This window comes from Loxodonta africana, chromosome 19 (assembly GCF_030014295.1).
Source record: "Loxodonta africana isolate mLoxAfr1 chromosome 19, mLoxAfr1.hap2, whole genome shotgun sequence".
Taxonomy (NCBI): Eukaryota; Metazoa; Chordata; class Mammalia; order Proboscidea; family Elephantidae; genus Loxodonta; species Loxodonta africana.
The window spans coordinates 76456442-76475773 of NC_087360.1; the positions used below are offsets into that span (position 1 = coordinate 76456442).

Genomic DNA, 19332 nt, shown 5'->3' on the forward strand with positions numbered 1-19332 from the left:
TAAATTTTTTTTTATAAATGCACACACATATGTGTGTATGTGTATAATATACACTGTATATAATACACTCAAAAGCTCATTTCTGTTGAGTTGATTCCAACTCACAGCTACCCTATAAGACAGAGCAGAACTGCCCCACTGGGTTTCCAAGGAGCTGCTGGTGGATTCAAACTGTCAGCCTTTTGGTTAGCAACCGAGCTTTTAACCACTGTGCCACCAGGGCTCCATTTTCCACTACAAGTAGGGAATAATTAAAAGTCAACATACAAACTCAGGCAGGATGAACAGGGACTGAACAGAAGGCAGGGTTTAAGGAAAGAAAAAGTCAAAACAGGAAACTTCAGGCAAATGGAAAAAGGAAAGTTTAGACTGGAAGAAGACAAGTGTGTCTGAGAGGCTGGGAAGTCTGGGGTGGATACAGAAGACAGTGGTAGGCCAGGAGGTAAGAAGGGAATCATGTAAGATTAAGAGGATGCTGGCAGGAAATCACTGAAGGGGTGAAATACGCAGCGTTTGCAGCCAAGGATGTGGGGTGGGGACTCGTTCCACTCTCATGACGCCAGCTGGAGAAAGCTGCCAGGACCAACATTCTCATCAAATTTCAAACCATACCGTCGCTGCCAAGCACATTTTTTAGATACTATAATTTTATGGAAATTAGCTACTAAAATTAGCCCTGTCTACCATTACCATTAGTTTCATGGAATAAGCTTCCTTCTACTTACACATAGTGAGTGAAAATCACTCATTTCTTAGTCATAGCCTACTCACCCAAAAACTAACCATCATCATTAACAAAACAAAACAATAATTCTAAGGATGAAAACTGTTTCATCAACCTTTGAGTCATCTCAGTGCACTGCAAGGTAAAGCAAACTTAGGATCCAAGTAGCCACTCATCCTCTCATTAAATTGGGTTGTTTTCTCTGGTCTTCTCCTTCAGTGATGTCACCCAAGGAGGAAGTCTCTGGCTTTGAGGTCCAGTTAAGACATTCAGCCATATGACTAACCCATGATAGCACTCAGTGAGATCACTAATAGGGCAACCATGATTATTTTTCTTCTTTCAATATTTTATTGTGTTTTTGGTGAAGGTATACACAGGAAATTAGGTTCTTATTTAACAACTTCTATACATATTGTTTGGTGACATTGGTTACTTTCTTCGCAACGCATCAGCATTCTCATTTCCGTTTTGGTTGTTCTGAGACACGATTGTTTGTTCCGGCCATGATTTTTGCCCTATATCAAGTTCAGTCACTTTGTTTTATATTAATGAATAAAGCATTTTTCTATCCAACGCCTAGCATATAGCCCAAAACCAAACCCATTGCTTTCAAGTCAATTCCAATTCATAGCAACCCTATAGGACAGAGTAGAACTGCCCCATAGGGTTTCCAAGGAGCTCCTGGTGGATTCGAATTGCTAACCTTTTGGTTGGTAGCCAAGCTCTTAACCACTACGCCACTGCCTAAAAAAAAGAAAAAAGCGCTGCTGTTGAGTCAATTCCAACCCACAGTGACCCTATAGGACAGAGTAGAACTGCCCCATAGAGTTTCCAAGGAGCACTTGGTGGATTCAAACTGCCGACCTTTTGGTTAGCAGCTGTAGCACTTAACCACTACGCCACCAGGGTTTCTAAAGGCTCTGCCTAGCATATAAAACCAAAAACCAAACCCAGTGCCGTCGAGTCGATTCCGACTCATAGCGACCCTACAGAACAGAGTAGAACTGCCCCATAGAGTTTCCAAGGAGTGCCTGGTGGATTTGAACTGCGGACCCTTTGGTTAGCAGCCATAGCACTTAACCACTATGCCACCAGGGTTTCCGCCTAGCGTATAGAAAACCAATAATCGTTTAAGGAATGGATGAATCTCTGCAATAACTAGCAGCTCCGAGTTACTAATTACTTACATAAGCAGGTATTGTTTCTGATGTTCCCCACACGTTATCTACCAGGTAGGGGTATTATTTATTCCCAATTTTCAGATTGGAAAGCGTGGCTCAAACGGGTTAAGTAAGTAACTGAGCTGGAATTCAGTCCACAGCACATTCACCCAAAAGGGCCACGTTCCTTTCTTCACACCTTAGTGCTTAGAACGTTATTGTCTATATTGGCCAACACCACTCAGCAATCCAGCAGTCATGTCCTCATGCAACACCACAGAAAGGCTAGGTACATATACTCTTAATCCATCTTTCTTCCAAATGACTATGCAAAGCCTGACAAGACAGACCTGCGGATCTAGCGGACAGTGGTTAAAAAGCCTTGTGATCACTATTTCTCTGTGAGGCTATCTTGTTCCTCTTCTGCGGGGAAGGAGGATTTCTGTGCAGACACTGGTGCAGCGCTAAATCTCGAGGGAGAAATGATGACCGTATTTTCATCACGCTCCTGTTGGCTGCCTCACAGAATAGATTAGTAATCTGAGAAAATTAGTAATGGTAAAAAGTCAGATTATAGGGAATGAAAAAAGGACTAATTTTCATGGCCTTTCATAAGATCCTATCTGTAGAACTCATGCCATAAACTTGTAGGCAATGTGATAGGACATTCTTCCCAATCAAAAAGTTTAATCTGCACTATCTATCTATAAAGGGTTGAACCCTTTCATTTATTCAAGGTTGAGTTAGTTATCACCCCATAAAGACATGAGGTAGAGAAATTAAGTATCAAACAAAGAGGGGTCTAAATTGATAGCCACAATCTTAACTCTCTGAGCAGGGAGAACTATTTCACGGGACCCTTGGAGCTGACTGTGTCAGGGACTGTGTTCCTTTCTAGACCTTGGTCAACCCGAGAGAAGTGGGCAGGGAGACTGGAGAGGGAATCGTATACCCATAATATCCACTGACAGTGCCTCCCATGATGTACTTGAAGTTCTCTGCTTTTGACCATCCTTTCTACGCCCAACCAAGTTTCTGAATAATCAGACCTCAGAACCTTGACACTGAAGCTCCACGGGCAATGCCCACAAATTCAGGGAAAATGACAAAGAAGTGGTTACAAAAAGATTTCAATCTTTTAAATTCAATCCACTTGGCCTCCTTTCAAACAGCCCTTCACTGTGTTACTGCCCAGATTGCTGAATGGACGTTGGGCTTTTGTGCCGTGTGCTCTGGACCCTGTCCCATCTGATCCGCTGTGAGGCTGAGGTCTGTCTCCCCGTCAACAGCAGGCCGAGAGAACGCCCACAAGACCTGTAACCTTGTTGATGAAGTGATTTTTGACGAGCTTGTGCTGAGTAGACACATCATATCACGAGGCAAGCATTAGCGTGCCTCTGAAAATTCTGCCGTCTAACCCCGTGTCTCCTGAATAAAGAAGATAAGAAACCTGACCTAAAGAAGGCATTAGACTGGATGACTGCATCAGTCTACAGCCCACGAGCTGATCTGTTTTAGGCAATGCTCATTTTCTAGCACGTTACTGCTTCCCAAGAACAGCATAAAGTACCAGACATTTGACAGCACTTTATAGTTCGCAGGAAACCTTTTTAATAAGTCTGAGTTAGACAGGGAAGACATTGTTTACATTATTTTACACACAAGAGATATGAAATTTGCTCAAGTTTACTCAGGGACTAAGCTAAGAACCCAAACCTAGGTTCTCAGACACGTAGGCCAGGGCACATTCTACATCGACCCCCTACCTAGAGGAGAGAGGCAGTAAAGCCAAGTGGTTAAAATTGTGGCCTCTGGATTCATACTAAACCAAAAACCTGTAGCCACCGAGTTGATGCCAATCATAGTGACCCTATAGAGCAGAGTAGAACTGTCCCATAGGGTTTCCAAGGAGCACTGGATTTGAACTGCCAACCTTTTGCTTAGCAGCTGAGTTCTTAACCACTGAGCCACCAGGGCTCTGGATTCATACTAATTAGGTATAAATCTTAGTTCTGCCACTTACTGTTGTGACCTCTGGGCCTCAATTTCCTCATCTGTAAAATGGAGATAATAAGAGTAGCTTTATCACATGACTGCAGAACCCTGATGGCACAGTGGTTAAGAGCTCAGCTGCTAACCAAAAGGCCGGCAGCTCGAATCCACCAGCCGCTCCTTTGAAACACTATGGGGCAGTTCTACTCCATGCTATAGGGTCACTATGAGTCGGAATCAACTCGACAGAAATGGATTTGGTTTTTTTTTTTTTTTGGTTTATCATATGACTGCCGTGAAGATTAGCTGAGTAAGCACCTTCTAAAAAAAATTAGAACACTGCCTAGTACATAGTGACCACTCCATAAATGTTATACCATCAGTACTATGTGGGGTGCTTATCTGCGAGCCTGTCAAATATCAGAACCAAAAATCAGTGAGGATCATTGTGGTCTGGTGAAAGTACTAGGTTCAAATCCTGTTAGACTAGAATGATGTTTTTTGTTTTTAAGTTTTAATGAAAAATGTAATATATCAACCACAGAGAATATTTCGTAAATAAGGAAGAAGAAAAAAAAAAAGAAAAGCGCACCTATAATCCTCCTGTGTTACTCCAATCACCACTCTGAGCATTCCATCCTAGACTTTCTTTGTCCGTATGATTTACCACAGAGTTAATCGCAGCACACAGATAATCTTACAGCCCAATTTTTCACTTATGTTACATACATTTTCCATGTTACTCTGTGGGTCCCTCACATTTATTATTGTTAATGGGTGCAAAACTTTCCTTCAAGAAGGTAGAAGATAATTAATTCATCAGTCTACTATTGTTCAACATTCCTGTGGCTTCCAATCTTCTACTATTATAAACAAAACACTACTGTCAACATAAAACCCAAAACCAACCAAACAAACAAACCCGTTGCCGTCAATTCCAACTCATACCGACCCTATAGGTCAAAGTAGAACTGCCCCATAGGGTTTCCAAGGAGCGATTCGAACTGCCAACCTTTTGGTTACAGTCAAGCTCTTAACCACTATGCCACCACAGGCATGTATAAGTCTTTACTATTTTAAATCATATTTTGATTATTCCATAGGAGAGACAACCTGGTAATAATATATTGTGTCTCTATACATGAAATATGTTATATATTTTTTATGCATGAAATATATTATGTTTCTCAAAACCAATTTCAAAACCAGCAGAATATTTAAATTAGTAATTTCACCACATTCTTTGCTGTGTTGACTATTTTAACTTAAAAAAAATACACGGAAAATGGTACCTTGAGATTTTAACTTACATTTCTTTAATTACTGGAACATTTAAACATTTTTCTACATGTTTATTCGTTTCAGCTTACTGTTTTCTTTTTAAAACAATTAAATTAAGTTGTCTACCCTCTCTGAGACTCAATTTCTTCAATTGTAACATGCAGATAGTATCATGTACTGCACAGCGTTGCTGTGAAAATCATTTAAGTGAAAGTATTTATAACGAAGCCAGGCACTCAAGTTTTAGTTCAGTGAATGAATTAATGAATTAGTGATCATCCACCCAGAGGTGCCTCAGAAGAAAAGCCTGGCAATCTACTTCTGAAAAATCAGTCCTTGAAAACCCGAAGGAGCGCAGTTCTACTCTGACACACGTGGGGTTGTTATGAGTTGGAATCGACTTGACCGCAGTTGGTCGGTTGGGTAGTTGGTCAGCTTACTCAAAACTATATAATGGCTAACAATGATAATCTAATATTCCTGTGTAATCTAGGTACAAAACCAGGGGAGGGGAGAAAGTGCAATGTTCTGGGCAACACTGGCGGAAATGATGGAGCTTGTTGATGAAAAAAGGAGGGAGATGCCTGTTATGGATAGAACTGTGTCCCCCCAAAATACATGTTGTAAATCCTAACCTCTATGCCTGTGGTGGAAGCCGTAGTGCCATAGTGAGGGGTTAAGAGCTACAGCTGCTAACCAAAAGGTCGACAGTCTGAATCCACCAGGCACTCCTTGGAAACCCTATGAGGCAGTTCTACCCCATCCTATAGGGCCGCTATGAGTTGGAATCGACTCAACAGCATCGGGTTATGCCTGTGGTTATAGTTCCATTTCGGAATAGGTTTTCTTTGTTAAGTGAATGAGGTGTAGGGTGTGTCTTGAGCCAATCTCTTTTGAGATATAAAAGAGAGTAGACAACTAAGTGAGCAATGCAGAGACTGGGGAAGAGAGATGCCAAGCCACATGAAGGTGCCTAGAAGCAGAGCTCAGCAAGGACCTTTCTCCAGAGTCAACAGAGAGAGCCTCCTCCTAGACTCGGCTCCCTGAATTCGGGCTTCTAGCCTCCTGAACTGTGAGAAAATAGATTTCTGTTTGTTAGAGCCACCACTTGTGGTATACCCTCACAGCAGCGCTGGGTAGCTAAGACAATGCCGCTGCCACGACGTTCCCATAACCACGTGCCTACCTTGAAAGCAGGTATTTTATAAAGACACAGTGCAGTGTGGCACGACTGCAACACGCCTGGATGAGAAAGCAACCTCTGACACCTCTCCACCTTCCCTCCTCTCACTCGTTTCCTCACCAACGTAAGGATGCCCTAGGAAGGAACAGCTGCACCTCCAACGACAACAATCTCGTCAGTCAGTCCTGAAAGGAGCCGCTCAAGCTCGTCTACTCCTGGCTGTTTCCATAAACGAAAGAAAAGCAAACCCGTTGCTGCCGAGTCGATTCTGACTCATAGCGACCCTACCGGACGGAGCAGAACTGCCCCGTAGGGTTTCCAAGGAGCGCCTGGTGGATTCAAACTGCTGACCTTTTGGTTAGCAGCCGAGCTCTTAACCACTGTGCCACCAGGGCTTCCTGTTTCCATGGAGTGGGGGGGATATGCTTTTACTATTTTATTCTTTGAGGGAAAAATCATTATCTTCATGATCAAAGGGGAAGCTACCACAGAAAGCATTTAACAAGTTACAAAAATGCTATGGAACATTCTTACGTACATCATTACTGCCTCATGGGGAAATATGGACACCACAAAAACAGTTGGGTTTGTAACACATAAATCAAATCATCTCTTTAAAAAGACCTACACAGGGTGTGAACTTGGTCCTAGATTTCAGTTTCTGATGGAATACCCTGCAGCTCTTGCTCACAGACAGCTCTGTTCCAAGCCAGAACGCCAACAGCCCTACTCCTCCGTTACTCAAAATCTAGTCGAATAACATCTACGACAGAGGCAAAAACTTGACGGAAATTATCATCCTGAAAGAAAGGCATCACTCCCCTTCCTCCCAGGCACCAGCACTGCAAATATTTAAATCCCTCGATGCCAAGGACAGCTGTTTGAAGGAGAAAAGGCCACAGAAGCAGGGTCTGGTTGCATCACCTCACCAACAGCTGAGCCTCCGTAAGTGGTTTATAATTTACCCGTAAAAACAGATAGTCAAACATTGGTCAAGTCCCCTGAGAGGCATCCAGAAAGCCGTCCTTGCTTACTGCACTGACACACAGCTAGAAAAGTCGTCTAAAAGTACCGTGATCCCTAATGAAACAGGGAGCTGCCCTCCGGAACGTCGTCAGCTTGCTTGTCCTTTAGAAAGAGCAGTGAGTCAGACTATAGGCACAAGGGCTGCAGAAATGGTTCCCAATGAAATGCCAAATACTTGCTGATTAAAAAACTAATGCCAAGTTTATATGTTATAAGCACTCTTAAGAGCGGCTTTCTGGGTAGAAGAGAATGCATGTCCTTGAAAGCTAGCTTACGAAGTTACTAAGTGAACAAAGCAAAGGACATCAACCTAAGTGTTCTTTTACTGAAGCTGATAATAATGAACACACTTTGTACTAAAATTAGGCTGTCTTTCAGTAACAGTACCAAGGTATCCAATTTTTTTTGAGGCATAAAAAGCACAGCTGATGACAGGGACAGCCACACTGCCCACGGCAATTTCCAGAAGTTTATCAACCTCAAACAAGCATGTCAAAGCGATGGTCACTCAGACCTAAGACAATGGAGAGAGCGCTGGGCCTGGGGCTTTCTTAGATGCAAGAAAGGATTTCTTCTAACCACTCAAATGCTCAGTTGTAAAGTGTTTCCAACCAGAGGCATCAAACCGTAGACTCACAGACAGTCACAGCTGGGAGAGCCTATGGAAATTATCAGTCCAATCGCCGCATTTTTGCAGTAAGAAACAGAGACCCACAGAAGTAATGGATGTCCAGGTTTCGTAGTGACTGAGGACAGCCAAGGCGTTCAGGAAAGAGAAAAGGAATCAGAGGTCTCACGGCATCCCAGCCTGTCCAGCCCTTCTGACAGGTTCTCACTACACCCCGTTGTTCTGATTCAGCAGAGAACTGCACACCTAACCTCTGAGCGAGTGTGCATTCCTGGAAAAAATAATTCAGCGCCTCTTCTTCCCTCTTCATTCCAGACCCCACATTTCCTCCTAAGAGCCCCGCTTCCCCAGCACCAGGCTCGTCTCTGCAGGGCTTTCCACGGTGCAGACACGGCATTCACACCCAAGGCACAAAGCCCTGGGTTCTACACCCTCCTCTTCCTCTTCTCGTTTCCCACTACAGCCAGGGCGGTGGACTGCAGCCACGGGTTCCTCTGGGCCTTTATGAGCACCAGGAGAAGCAAGAATGGAGCTGGTCTGGCAGAAGTGCAGCGGTGTCTACTGATCAGCTTATGGACGGTGCGGTCATATGAGTAATTCTTCTCTGTTACAGAATCCACCTTTTTAACTTCCTCTCCACGTGAATGTGTGTGTGTGTCTTGTAGTGTTTGTTATGGTGTGTGTGTGTGGGTGGGGGTGGCACATGAGTGCCTGGAGCCCTGGTGGCACAGTGGTTAAGAGCTCGGCTGCTAACTAAAAGGTCAGCAGTTCAAATCCATCAGCTGCTCCTTGGAAACCCTATGGAGCAGTTCTCCTCTGTCCTATAGGGTCGCTATGAGTCAGAACCAACTTGGCGGCACCTGACAACAGCAACTACAACATTGCTGTGGTTGCTGCTATTTAGAAATAAGGGTTAGGATCTCCAACATCCTCCCTTCTAATAAGGCCAATTCAGCAACTCGGGGATAGAGTTTATGAGCGTGATTTCCCTACAAGGACAGTTGATTATGGCTTTATCTCCAAACGGCCTTGAATGTGGGTCAAACTCATATCATGGGGGAGAAAGAAAAAAATACCCCCATGCACTTTATCTTAGACGTTAAGTTCTATTAGAGAGTCCCTAACCACCAGGTGACAAAGCTACTTCATGATAACACAAAAAATAAATCAGTAAGAGAGAGGCTGTTACATCGTAAAGAGTCACTGCAATATAACATTCTTCCCAGTTTATCACACCTATATAAATACCATCATTGTAAAAAGCCATTTTAAAACCAAACAGTTATTCAGTTTTGGCATAAAAACATTTAGCCATATATGTATATTTTAACGCTGTGTACAAGGAAATGGTTTACCTTCCAGCATTTTCTGCAGGCTATTCCTCATGACGTGGATGTTCTCTATCCCAATAAACTGAAACTTGATGTTGGAATAATTGTCTTCATTCTCATAGCCTTTCCCTGCCGCGCGGTTTGCCATCGCGTTAAGCTGCAGCGGTCGACAAAACAGAAGAGTCACCAGTTACATTCGGCACAGGGAACGCGCGGTATACTTCGTGGACACGCGTGAAAACATTCGAAACGACGTGTGGAAACATCCTATGTTTTAAACCACTGGAACGTTGTTCTGACTTACGTAGTCTCCGGCACTCACACTGAGCTGTATTCAAAATCCTAAATTTGTTAGTGTGTGTAACATTTTCTCAGCTGGGAAGCATTCTGTAAGTAAGCCTTTCTAGAGGTGCTTCTTGCAGTTACCTGACAGATGCCCAAATGAACGTGGACTTCGTGCCAGAGCCAAGTTGCCCCGATTTAATACCAAACGTTACCGACTTCAGATTAGCAGAAGAATATCAGCAGATACAGCAGGCGGTAGAGGGCTCAGTAAGTTAAATTATTATATCTTCCTGTGTTACATGTAGCACCAAGCCCACTGCCATCGAGTTGATTCCAACTCATAGCGACCCTATCAGACAGAGCAGAACTGCCCCGTAGGGTTTCCAAGGAGCACCTGGTGGATTTGAACTGCCAATTTTTTGGTTAAATGCTGTAGCTCTTAACCACTCCACCACCATGGTTTCCATATATAGCACACTCACTGCCAATAAACACATCATGAATGAGAATAGTTACTTCATACTAACTTGCCTACAAAGACGCCCCCAGGTATCCAATTAAACCTTGACCAGGAATCACTGAATAAAGAAGAGAGGGAAAGCAGACGCTAACTCTTGAGACGTCTCTCCTCCAGCCACCTTCTTTAAACCTGCTCATTGCCAGTGAGGTGATTCCTACTCATAACGACCCTATGGGACAGGGTAGAACTGCCCCATAGGGTTTCCAAGGCTGTAATCTTTACAGAAGCAGACTGCCGTATCTCTGTCCAGCGGAGTGGCTGTTGGGTTCGAACCACTGACCTTTCGGTTAGCAGCCATGTGCTTAACCACTGCACTGCCAGGGCTCTTTTGTCTAGGGTGTGATTGCCCATGAGTCTAACAGCAGGCATGGGCCATTAGCAGTGACGCATCCTTTCTAGAATGTATGAACTTCCCAGCTAGGGCAGAAGTTGCCCCTTTTGACGTTAGCTACACGGGAAGAGCTATGGCAGTAGACTGGGTTTAATAAACTTCCCCAAGGTTCATTACCATTTAACCCAGTTTGAATGGGGAAACCCCAACTTTTCCTATGCAAAATTATGGTAATTAAAGTGGGGACCAACAGGCCCTTTTAAGAGGCCTCTAGGTTTAAATAGAAAGGATGTGTTATTGCTAACAGACCATGTCTGCTGTTACACAAAGTGGGCAGTCACATCCCAGAGACGGTGTTTACTGACTGCTGTCTTCCTGGGCTTACGAAGGGCAGGAGGGCTAGCCCAGTCCAGGTAGAAAACCAAAGCCAGGAATTCAGCACCAAGGCATGGCGGGGGGCGGGGAGGTGAGGAGAGGAAGAGGAGCAGCTTTTAAAAGCACAGTGCAAAGCAGTACTAAACCAAAAAACAACCAAGCCCAGCGCCACTAAGCTGATTCCAACTCACAGCGACCCTATAGGACAGAACAGAACCGTCCCATAGGGTTTCCAAGGAGCAGCTGGTAGATCTGAATTGCCGACATTCTGGTTAGCAGACTAACGCTTAACCACTGCACCCACCAGGGCTCCACTATCGATATTTGTTTAGATACTCCTGTATTGTTTGGTGTCCCTGTATGGTGTAAGTGGTTAACACACTTGGCTGCTAACAGAAAGGTTGGAGGTTCCAGTCCACCCAGAGGCACCTCAGAAGTAAGGCCTGGCCATCTACTTCCAAAAAATCGGCCACTGAAAACCTTACAGAGCACAGTTCTACCCTGACTCGTATAGGGTGGCCAGGAGTCAAAGTCGACTCCACAGGAGTTGGCGTGTGCTGTGTGTATTCTTTAATGGTTACAATGAACGTATATACTCAGTTTGTAATTCAAGCAACATAAGTAAAATGAATTAAAAGTTGAAGACAAAACACCAGAGGGCACACCGTTGCTAGGGGGGCTTAAGCGGGCAGATACCTCGCTTCACTAGCAGTTCTGATCTGCAATTCAGTTCACGTGACAGCAGCTGGGGAACGTGAGCCCCGTACCGACACTGCCCCCCATCTATAAAGACTGTCACCTTCCTCCCAGACATGCTGTGTGAATAAATCAAGAGATTTATCACCTTAATCAAGAGAGAATATGAAAATGTTATTTTTAAGATAACTTATGTTCATGCTTTAAAAGCTTAAATATTTTAAGGGGAAGTTGCTTCTAAAATTACAGTGAGAATTGTTACTCTGATTCTTAATATTTTTTTAAAACATCATTGACTATATTATTTTAAAAAGCTCCTGACTTATCCTTCAGAAGACACTTCATAGATAGAACAGCTAGTCAGAAATGCGCAGGTACATGGTTTACAATAAGCCAGGTTACCTCAACCTTACAGTTACTCCCTATCTTGAATAATTCGAGTTACGTCTACTCATCACAGACCACAGAGATACTCTTTTTAAAGAGGTAATCAATAAAAACCAAAAAGTGATTGAAATTACTTTAATCTGTCATTAAGACTCTATGTTCACATTTTAAAATAGTTGAGCATCATAGATCTGGGAGAATTTACTGGTAGTCTTGCTTCAAAGCAAAGGAGTAAATATAAGATGACTTCTTGAAAGACAACGTGCATTTCCTATAGTGAACAGGAGGTGGCAGGATGAAATCTACCTTCCAAAATGTGATATCTCAGGGTTTCCACATATTTTACAGGGTCTGTCCAAATAATGTGGCAAAAGATGAACCCTCAAAAAAAATACAGTTGTATAATTAATAAAAATTCAAGAAGCCATCTTAGCCTTATCATACACATACTAAGATAGAGTGTTTCTGACACAAACAAAACACTATTAGTAAGTCTAATTTGGTTCGCTGTCCCTTTTGCTGAGAACTCCAATTCAAAACCAAAGAAAGAGCTATTCATGTCAAAAAAAAAAAGTCAGCTCCTAAAAATTCTCAAGCAGATAAAGCGGTAGGGGTAACTGCATTCCAATTTCAATTTAAGTTTGAGAAACTCAACAGACATGAAGGAAAAAGTGCCCTATGTTCTAATACAAGATCAGCCTGCTATTTGAGGATATTAACATCTTCAGGTGCAGAAAAGCTCACAAATGATACAAAAAGGACCCGACCGTTTATCAGTGAATACTTACTGAACACCTACTGTGTGTCAGACATTGAATGGCACAGAAAGGTGAGTATACAGCAGTTCCTGTCCTCGGAAGCTTACAGTTGAGTATGGAAGGTGTCCTGGATTGAATCATGTCCCCCCAAAATGTGTGTCAGTTTGGCTGGGCCATGATTCTCGGTGGTTTGGCAGTTATGTAATGATGTAATCATCCCCCATGATGTGATCCGATGTGATCAGTCAATCAGTTGTAAGTGGATTAAGGTGGGATGCAACACCCTTACTCAGGTCATAGCCCTGATCCCATGTAAGGGGAGTTCCTCTGGGCGGTGGCCTGCATCACTTTTTATCTTACATGAGATAAAGGGAAAAAGAAGTGAGCAGAGAGAGAGTGACCTCATTACCTTCAAGAAAGAACAGCCAAGAGCAGGGTCCCTGTGCTGAGAACCTCGTAGACCCAAGGCAAGATTGATGACAAGGACCTTGAGCCAGAACAGAGAAAGAAAGTCTTCCCCTAAAGCCAGTGCCCCCAATTCAGACTTCTAGCCTCCCATGAGAGAATAAACTTCTGTTGCATAAAGCCACCCACTTGTGGTGTTTCTGTTACAGCAGCGCCAGACAACTAAGACAGGAGGGAAAGCACACTTACCACATAATAATGGACAACTCCCATGAGGGCTGGGATAGGAGCTGAGGCGAGCAGAAGACAGGGACAGCGTAGGAGTTTAAACAGGAGGACTCCCATCTGACCTAGGTGATGGGGTAAGGTTTCATAAAAGAGGGAAGACTTGAGCTCGATTTTCATACTCTAGAAGGATGGAGAGAAAGGGGAGGGCATTCTAGATGAAGCAGTAGGAGAAGGAGCAGGGGGACAAAACCAAGGGAATAGGTTGGTACCAGTAATCCAGCCAGTCCAAGTGGGGTGGAAGGCTCATATATGGCGGCAGTACCCATAGAGGGGAATAGAAAGCATTTAGAATTCACTACAAATAGGACACAGTCCTTGGTGGTGCCAGTGGTTAACATGGTCGGCTGCTAACCAAAAGGTTGGAAGTTCAAGTCCACTCAGGGGCACCTCAGAAGGCCTGATGACCTACTTCCAGAAAATCGGCCACTAAAAACCCCACGGAGCCCAGTTCTACTCTGACGCCCATAGGGTTGCCATGAGTTGAAGCTGACTCGACGGTAGCTGATGCTGGTACCAACAGGCCCAATTAAATACTTAGACTTCATCTGTGGCAGTGGAGAGCAACTGAAGAATTTTGACCAAGTTTAACTGAAAAAATGGAGATTGATCTAGTGTTTATGACAGAGAAGATCCATTGGAATGGGGACAGACTAGAGACAGACTCTCCCCCCCCAAAAAAAAAAACCAAACACAGTGCCATCAAGTCGATTCCAACTCATAGCCACGCTTTGGTGTTAAAAAACAGAAGGTGAGGTGTAAGTAGAAAACAAGCTCCAGGAGGGGCCTCGTCAGTCTTCCTGATGGCTGTATCCTTGTGCCTCAAACTCGCCCAGAACAGGCACTCAATAAAGATGCATTGACCGTCTGACTGACTGGAAAACTGGCTGAATTGGAAGGATGAAGTGAGAGGTGAGCAGACCAAGACTATTAAGAAATAGATCAGGTTCTTCCCCTAATCCTAAATCAAATCATCAGACTTATATCAAAGCCATTGAAAACTCACTCAATATTAATCTTGATATCATATTAAAGGTCAGCCTGGTGGCTATCTCAGTCTTGTAGTCTAAGATTTCAGCACCTACACGTTATGCCTGAAATGGCAGAAGGAAGACTGGGCCACAGCCTAGCATAGGCTGTCAAACAATGGTCCTTTTCTCTCCCTCCATCTATAAATGAAGAATCTTAACTTGTGGTGTAAATTCAAAAATATGAGAAGATTTTATTTCTTATAGCTTCTGTGCACAATAAAAATAATTTTTTTTTTTTTTTATTGCTAGTCAAAATTCACCTCACCCACCTCCTCAGGACATCTTAAGGAGCCCTGGTAGTGCAACAGTTAAGCGATCGGCTGCTAACTGATTAAAAAAACCCTATGGGGCAGTTCTACTCTGTCGCATGGGGTCGCTGTGAGTTGAATTCAACTTAGTGGCATCTAACAACAACAACAACAGAATATCTTGGAGTGTGAGAGAATGACTTGTAAACTTTCACTAAAAGCACAATAAAAATTAAAAAAAATAATAAAAAGAATATCTTGAGCACAATTAATAGCTTTCTGCTCACAGAATAGAACTGCGCCACTGGGTTTCTAAGGAGCAGCTGGTGACCTTTTGGTTAGCAGCCGAGCTCTTAACCACTGGACCACCAGGGCTCCTTCTGCTCACATACGGAGAGGAAATCTCCATACAGCTCACCAAAATTCCAATACCATATATGATTCAAAATTACCTCCCCTTTTCCACTCACACAGAACATCTCAGAGTCCCTGGGTGGTGTGAAAGATTAAGGAGCTGGGCTGTCGTTATTCAAAATCCCCTCCTTCTCCCATTACAGACTATGTGGAGTGGTGAGGGGTCAGTTCTGGTGCCCTCTCCCTTTCCTCTTCCTTCTAGGCTGTATGAAGAGTGTTGGCGGAAGGTGCAGATGAAGGTAAATATGTCTTTACAAAGCTGGGCAATGTTGCAATTCTCTCTTCATTGGCCGTCACTGCTTTTCTGGCTAACGTTATTGACCAGGGTTGCCCTCTCTGGGGCACGGGTCCAAATGCTTGATCTTTAGGGCATATGTGCTGAAGCCCTGGTGGCACAGTAGTTAAGGGCACAGCTGTTAACCAAAAGGTCGGCAGTTCGAATCCCCCAGCTGCTCCTTGGAAACCTTATGGGGCAGTTCCACTCTGTCCTATAGGGTCACTATGAGTCAGAATCGACTCTACGGCAATGGGTAGGTAGTGTAGGTAGGGCATACATGTGGGTTCTTGTGGGCAGGGGCTGTTCAGTTCACTGACATGGGAGATCCACTTTGGCTTGAGCTTATTTCAATCTCCTCAGCTTCCCTTCCCAGCATACACCGCACAGTCACTTGGAGCTGGGGACCTCTGAGTAGGCCAAGCCCTCTTGGGAGGGATTCTGGCAATAAAGCTCATGAGACATCCTTCCGCAGTGTCCACTTGGCAGACAGGACATTTCTCCATCCCTGTCCTGGCAAAGAGAGCGTGTGCAAGCCATTCCACTGCCACTAAGCACTGCTGTCTCTATCCGAGTCCCGTTCTCTGCTCAAGTCGCCAAGGTGGCCATCAGCAAGTATACTATCTAAGGACAAGTCGAATAGGAAATGAAACCCTGAATTCCCCACTTTCAGACACCCCTAATCTTTATACCTGGTTCTCTTAGACCCCCTCTTCGCCTCCCACAGAATTCAATGAGTAGAAAGCACCTAATCACCACTAAGTGGAAGGTCAGCAGATCAAATCCGCCAACCGCTCCGTGGGAGAAAGACGTGGCAGTCTGTTTCTGTAAAGATTACAGCCTTGGAAACCCTATGGGGCAGTTCTACCCTGTCCTATAGGGTCGCTATGAGTTGGAATTGACTCAACGGCAATGGGTTTGGTTTTTGGTTTTTAATCACCAATTCCATGTGATAACCCGTTACAAAACTAAAACGTCCCTTATACGCTGGTAGAAGTAGTGGCCATAATCACAAAGCCGTCTTTGGAGAAGAAGCAAAGACAGGAGGTTGAGCGTTAATTGAGGCAGGCATCTGCCTTGCCTCCCCCTTCTCTTCACTGTCCAACGACTCCCTCCAAGAGCGTCAGCCCTCAGAGCACCACGCACAGCCCTTCTTGCTCATCCGGCTTTTGCCTGATCTTGGATGTGATTATGGTCGAGTCTTCAGCTTCGCTAGCTATACTCGGAGGCGACAGCCCGCCTGAGCTTTAAAGTGGAGACAAGGCTCCAGGGGAGACTTTTTATAAACAGAAAGCACCACAGTCAGACGGAAGGAGCATGGGCTTTGGAGTCAGATGACCCTGTGCTGCGTGACCTTAGGTGAGTGACTTAGCCTCTCTAAATCTAAGTCCTGTCCATAAAAAGAAAAGAACATCCCCTAATCTGCAGATTATAAGAATTAAATGAGGAAGGGGCCAACATTTTTATAAGCTCAGCAAAATCCCAGAACAAGTTAATGATAAGGTCACGAACAAGATTGAGATACAATGAGTTATCCCTCTCTTTATAATTCAGTAAATATCACAGCTACACATTTTCATATTTCCTTAATACACCAAACCCAACAGCAATACATTGCCTCCAAGGGTATCATTTTTTTGAGTAGGTATCCAATACCTGTGTAAGGACCTCACTGTCTTTTCTCCCAATATTTTAATATCAACGTGCAATTGGGAAGGTTTCATCTGAAAGGCGGCTCTTGAAATTCGTCTGGGGACAAGAATGATATGGGTTGCTTCCCAATCCTTTCTCTTTCTAATTGAGGCTGTGAGCAAACCTGAGCCGCACCACGTTTGCCATTGCCTACCACCTTCTGTGGAAAATAGGGACTCAGTCTCCCGGCTACAGAGGAAGCCTAACAAGCTCTGGGACAAAAGTAAACAGACATGGTCTTTACAAGAACAAAAGCTCTAAGCAAACAGTTTAAAGCCCGTGTGAAGTGTGTGTGCATAGACAAACATGACAAGATGACATGACTTGTGGGAGACACCAATTTTCTTTAATGGATCTGCGTCCAACTTCTTATCGCTCGGAGTAAACACACTTAGTGCTAAATACACTCTTCAAATCAAATCCTCTGGATTAATTTATTTTAGTCTGGAATATGCCTGGCTGTATGACTGCCTAGTTTCCTACAAGGTTTACACAGCAGAGTACGGCTTTCGATCATTGTCCCGTAATAGGTGAATAATAAACCCGCTGCTGTTGAGTCAGTTCCGACCCATAGCGACCCTCTCAGTCAGAGAAGAACTACCCTAGAGGGTTTTCACGGAGTGGCTGGTGGATTTGAACTGCTGACCTTTTGGTTAGCAGCCAAGCTCTTAACCACTGTGCCACCAGGGCTCCAATAGGTGAATAGCAAGTGAATATTATTCACCTATTATGTGAATGGGAAACCCTGGTGGTGTAGTGGTTAAGAGCTACTGCTGCTAACCAAAGGGTTGGCAGTTCGCATCCACCAGGCGCTCCTTGGAAGCTCCATGGAGCAGTTCTACCCTGTCCTATAGGGTCGCTATGAGTTGGAATTGACTCGACAGCACTGGGTGTGGTTGGTATTACGTGAATGTAACTATTCACCACGTAATAGGTGAATTACAGTAATATAATTACTGCCCTACTTTTGTGCAGATAATGGGGCATTCTACGCTTGTTTCTGAACCGGGCCCTACTTCCCTAAGCAGCTGGCACACAATCGCAGAATGCTCATGTTATTTGCGTAAAAAACGTATTACATAATAGATGAATCTGTTTGCCTTAATTTAAATCTGGGGAAATAGCATAGGATAAAACTAAAACCCACTGCGGTTGAGTCAATTCTGACTCATAGCAACCCTATAGGACAGAGTAGAACTGCCCCATAGAGTTTCCAAGGAGCACCTGGTGAATTCGAACTGCCAACCTTTTGGTTAGCAGCCATAGCACTTAACCATACGCCAGCAGGGTTTTCAGTATAGGATAAAGTTTCCCAACTCTCAATAAAGCTCCAGTCTCTTTTTTAAATTTCCCTAACTTATCTTACGAGTCGGAATCAATTCAATGGGAACAGGTTTGGTTTTGGTTTGGGTATCTTGTCTTCAATATATTTGTCTAAGAGGCAGGCATTAAGTTACCTATAACCATTGGGAAATTCAAAACAGCCCCAATGCACTGATACACAAAGCACGCCAGGAAGAGCTGGGAAGGAAGTCCATGTTAGAAGGACGTGGTCAAAGCTTAGGGTACCAGACAGAAAAGCACAGATCAGAACAGCAAGTCAGGGATTTTCTGGTCCAAGAGCACATCTCCGGTAGAGAATCTCCTCTGCCCCGTTTGAAGCTCTTATCTCGTGTTTTGTACTTTCAGAATTTATCTCAAAGAAGGGAAGGCTTTCCTTCTAATTTACTAGAGTGTGATCTGGCTGTACCATCCCTTTCGTCACTGATCATCATGATTGATTTCTCTGATTTGGCTACCAAGGGTAACTCTATCCTCAGCACACACACCTATCTACCCCACAGCTGTACTTGGGTCAGAAGTAGATGGGACTGCTCGGAGGTCAAGGGTATGACAGGGCACTTATGACTGTCGTTGTTAGCTGCTGTTCAATCAATTCCGACTCATAGCAACCCTACATACTAACCCTAACCCTAGCCCTAACTTGTGATAGGGCACTGGGAAAACATCAAATTAAGTGATCCTGGGCATGAATCACAATATTTGATGAAATGAGGCTCAGAGAAGGGGTGAAAATTGCCAGGAGGGGCACACCTCTACAAAGGACAGAATCCAGTTCCCATTACTTCACGTATCGCCTGCGCGTATAGATTATACCTCATTACCTGTTCTTAATATCAGGGTGTACTTTTCAGAGACTTGGGCATTGATCTTAATTCATCCTTCCCATTTTAATGCTTTTGATTTCCTTTTGCTCTCTCTCTTTTTTTTTTAATAGCTTCATTGACATAGATATCACACAT

General features: G+C 43.9%; 1 protein-coding gene across 1 annotated transcript in view; it reads right to left on the reverse strand.

Annotated features, from left to right (window-relative positions):
- Positions 1–19332, reverse strand: part of MTMR7 (myotubularin related protein 7) — an 80577-nt gene that overhangs the window by 17870 nt on the left and 43375 nt on the right. The window contains exon 7 of the mRNA XM_010592500.3: positions 9353–9485. Coding sequence (XP_010590802.2) covers positions 9353–9485 — 133 coding nt within the window. The remainder of the gene's footprint in view (positions 1–9352; positions 9486–19332) is intronic.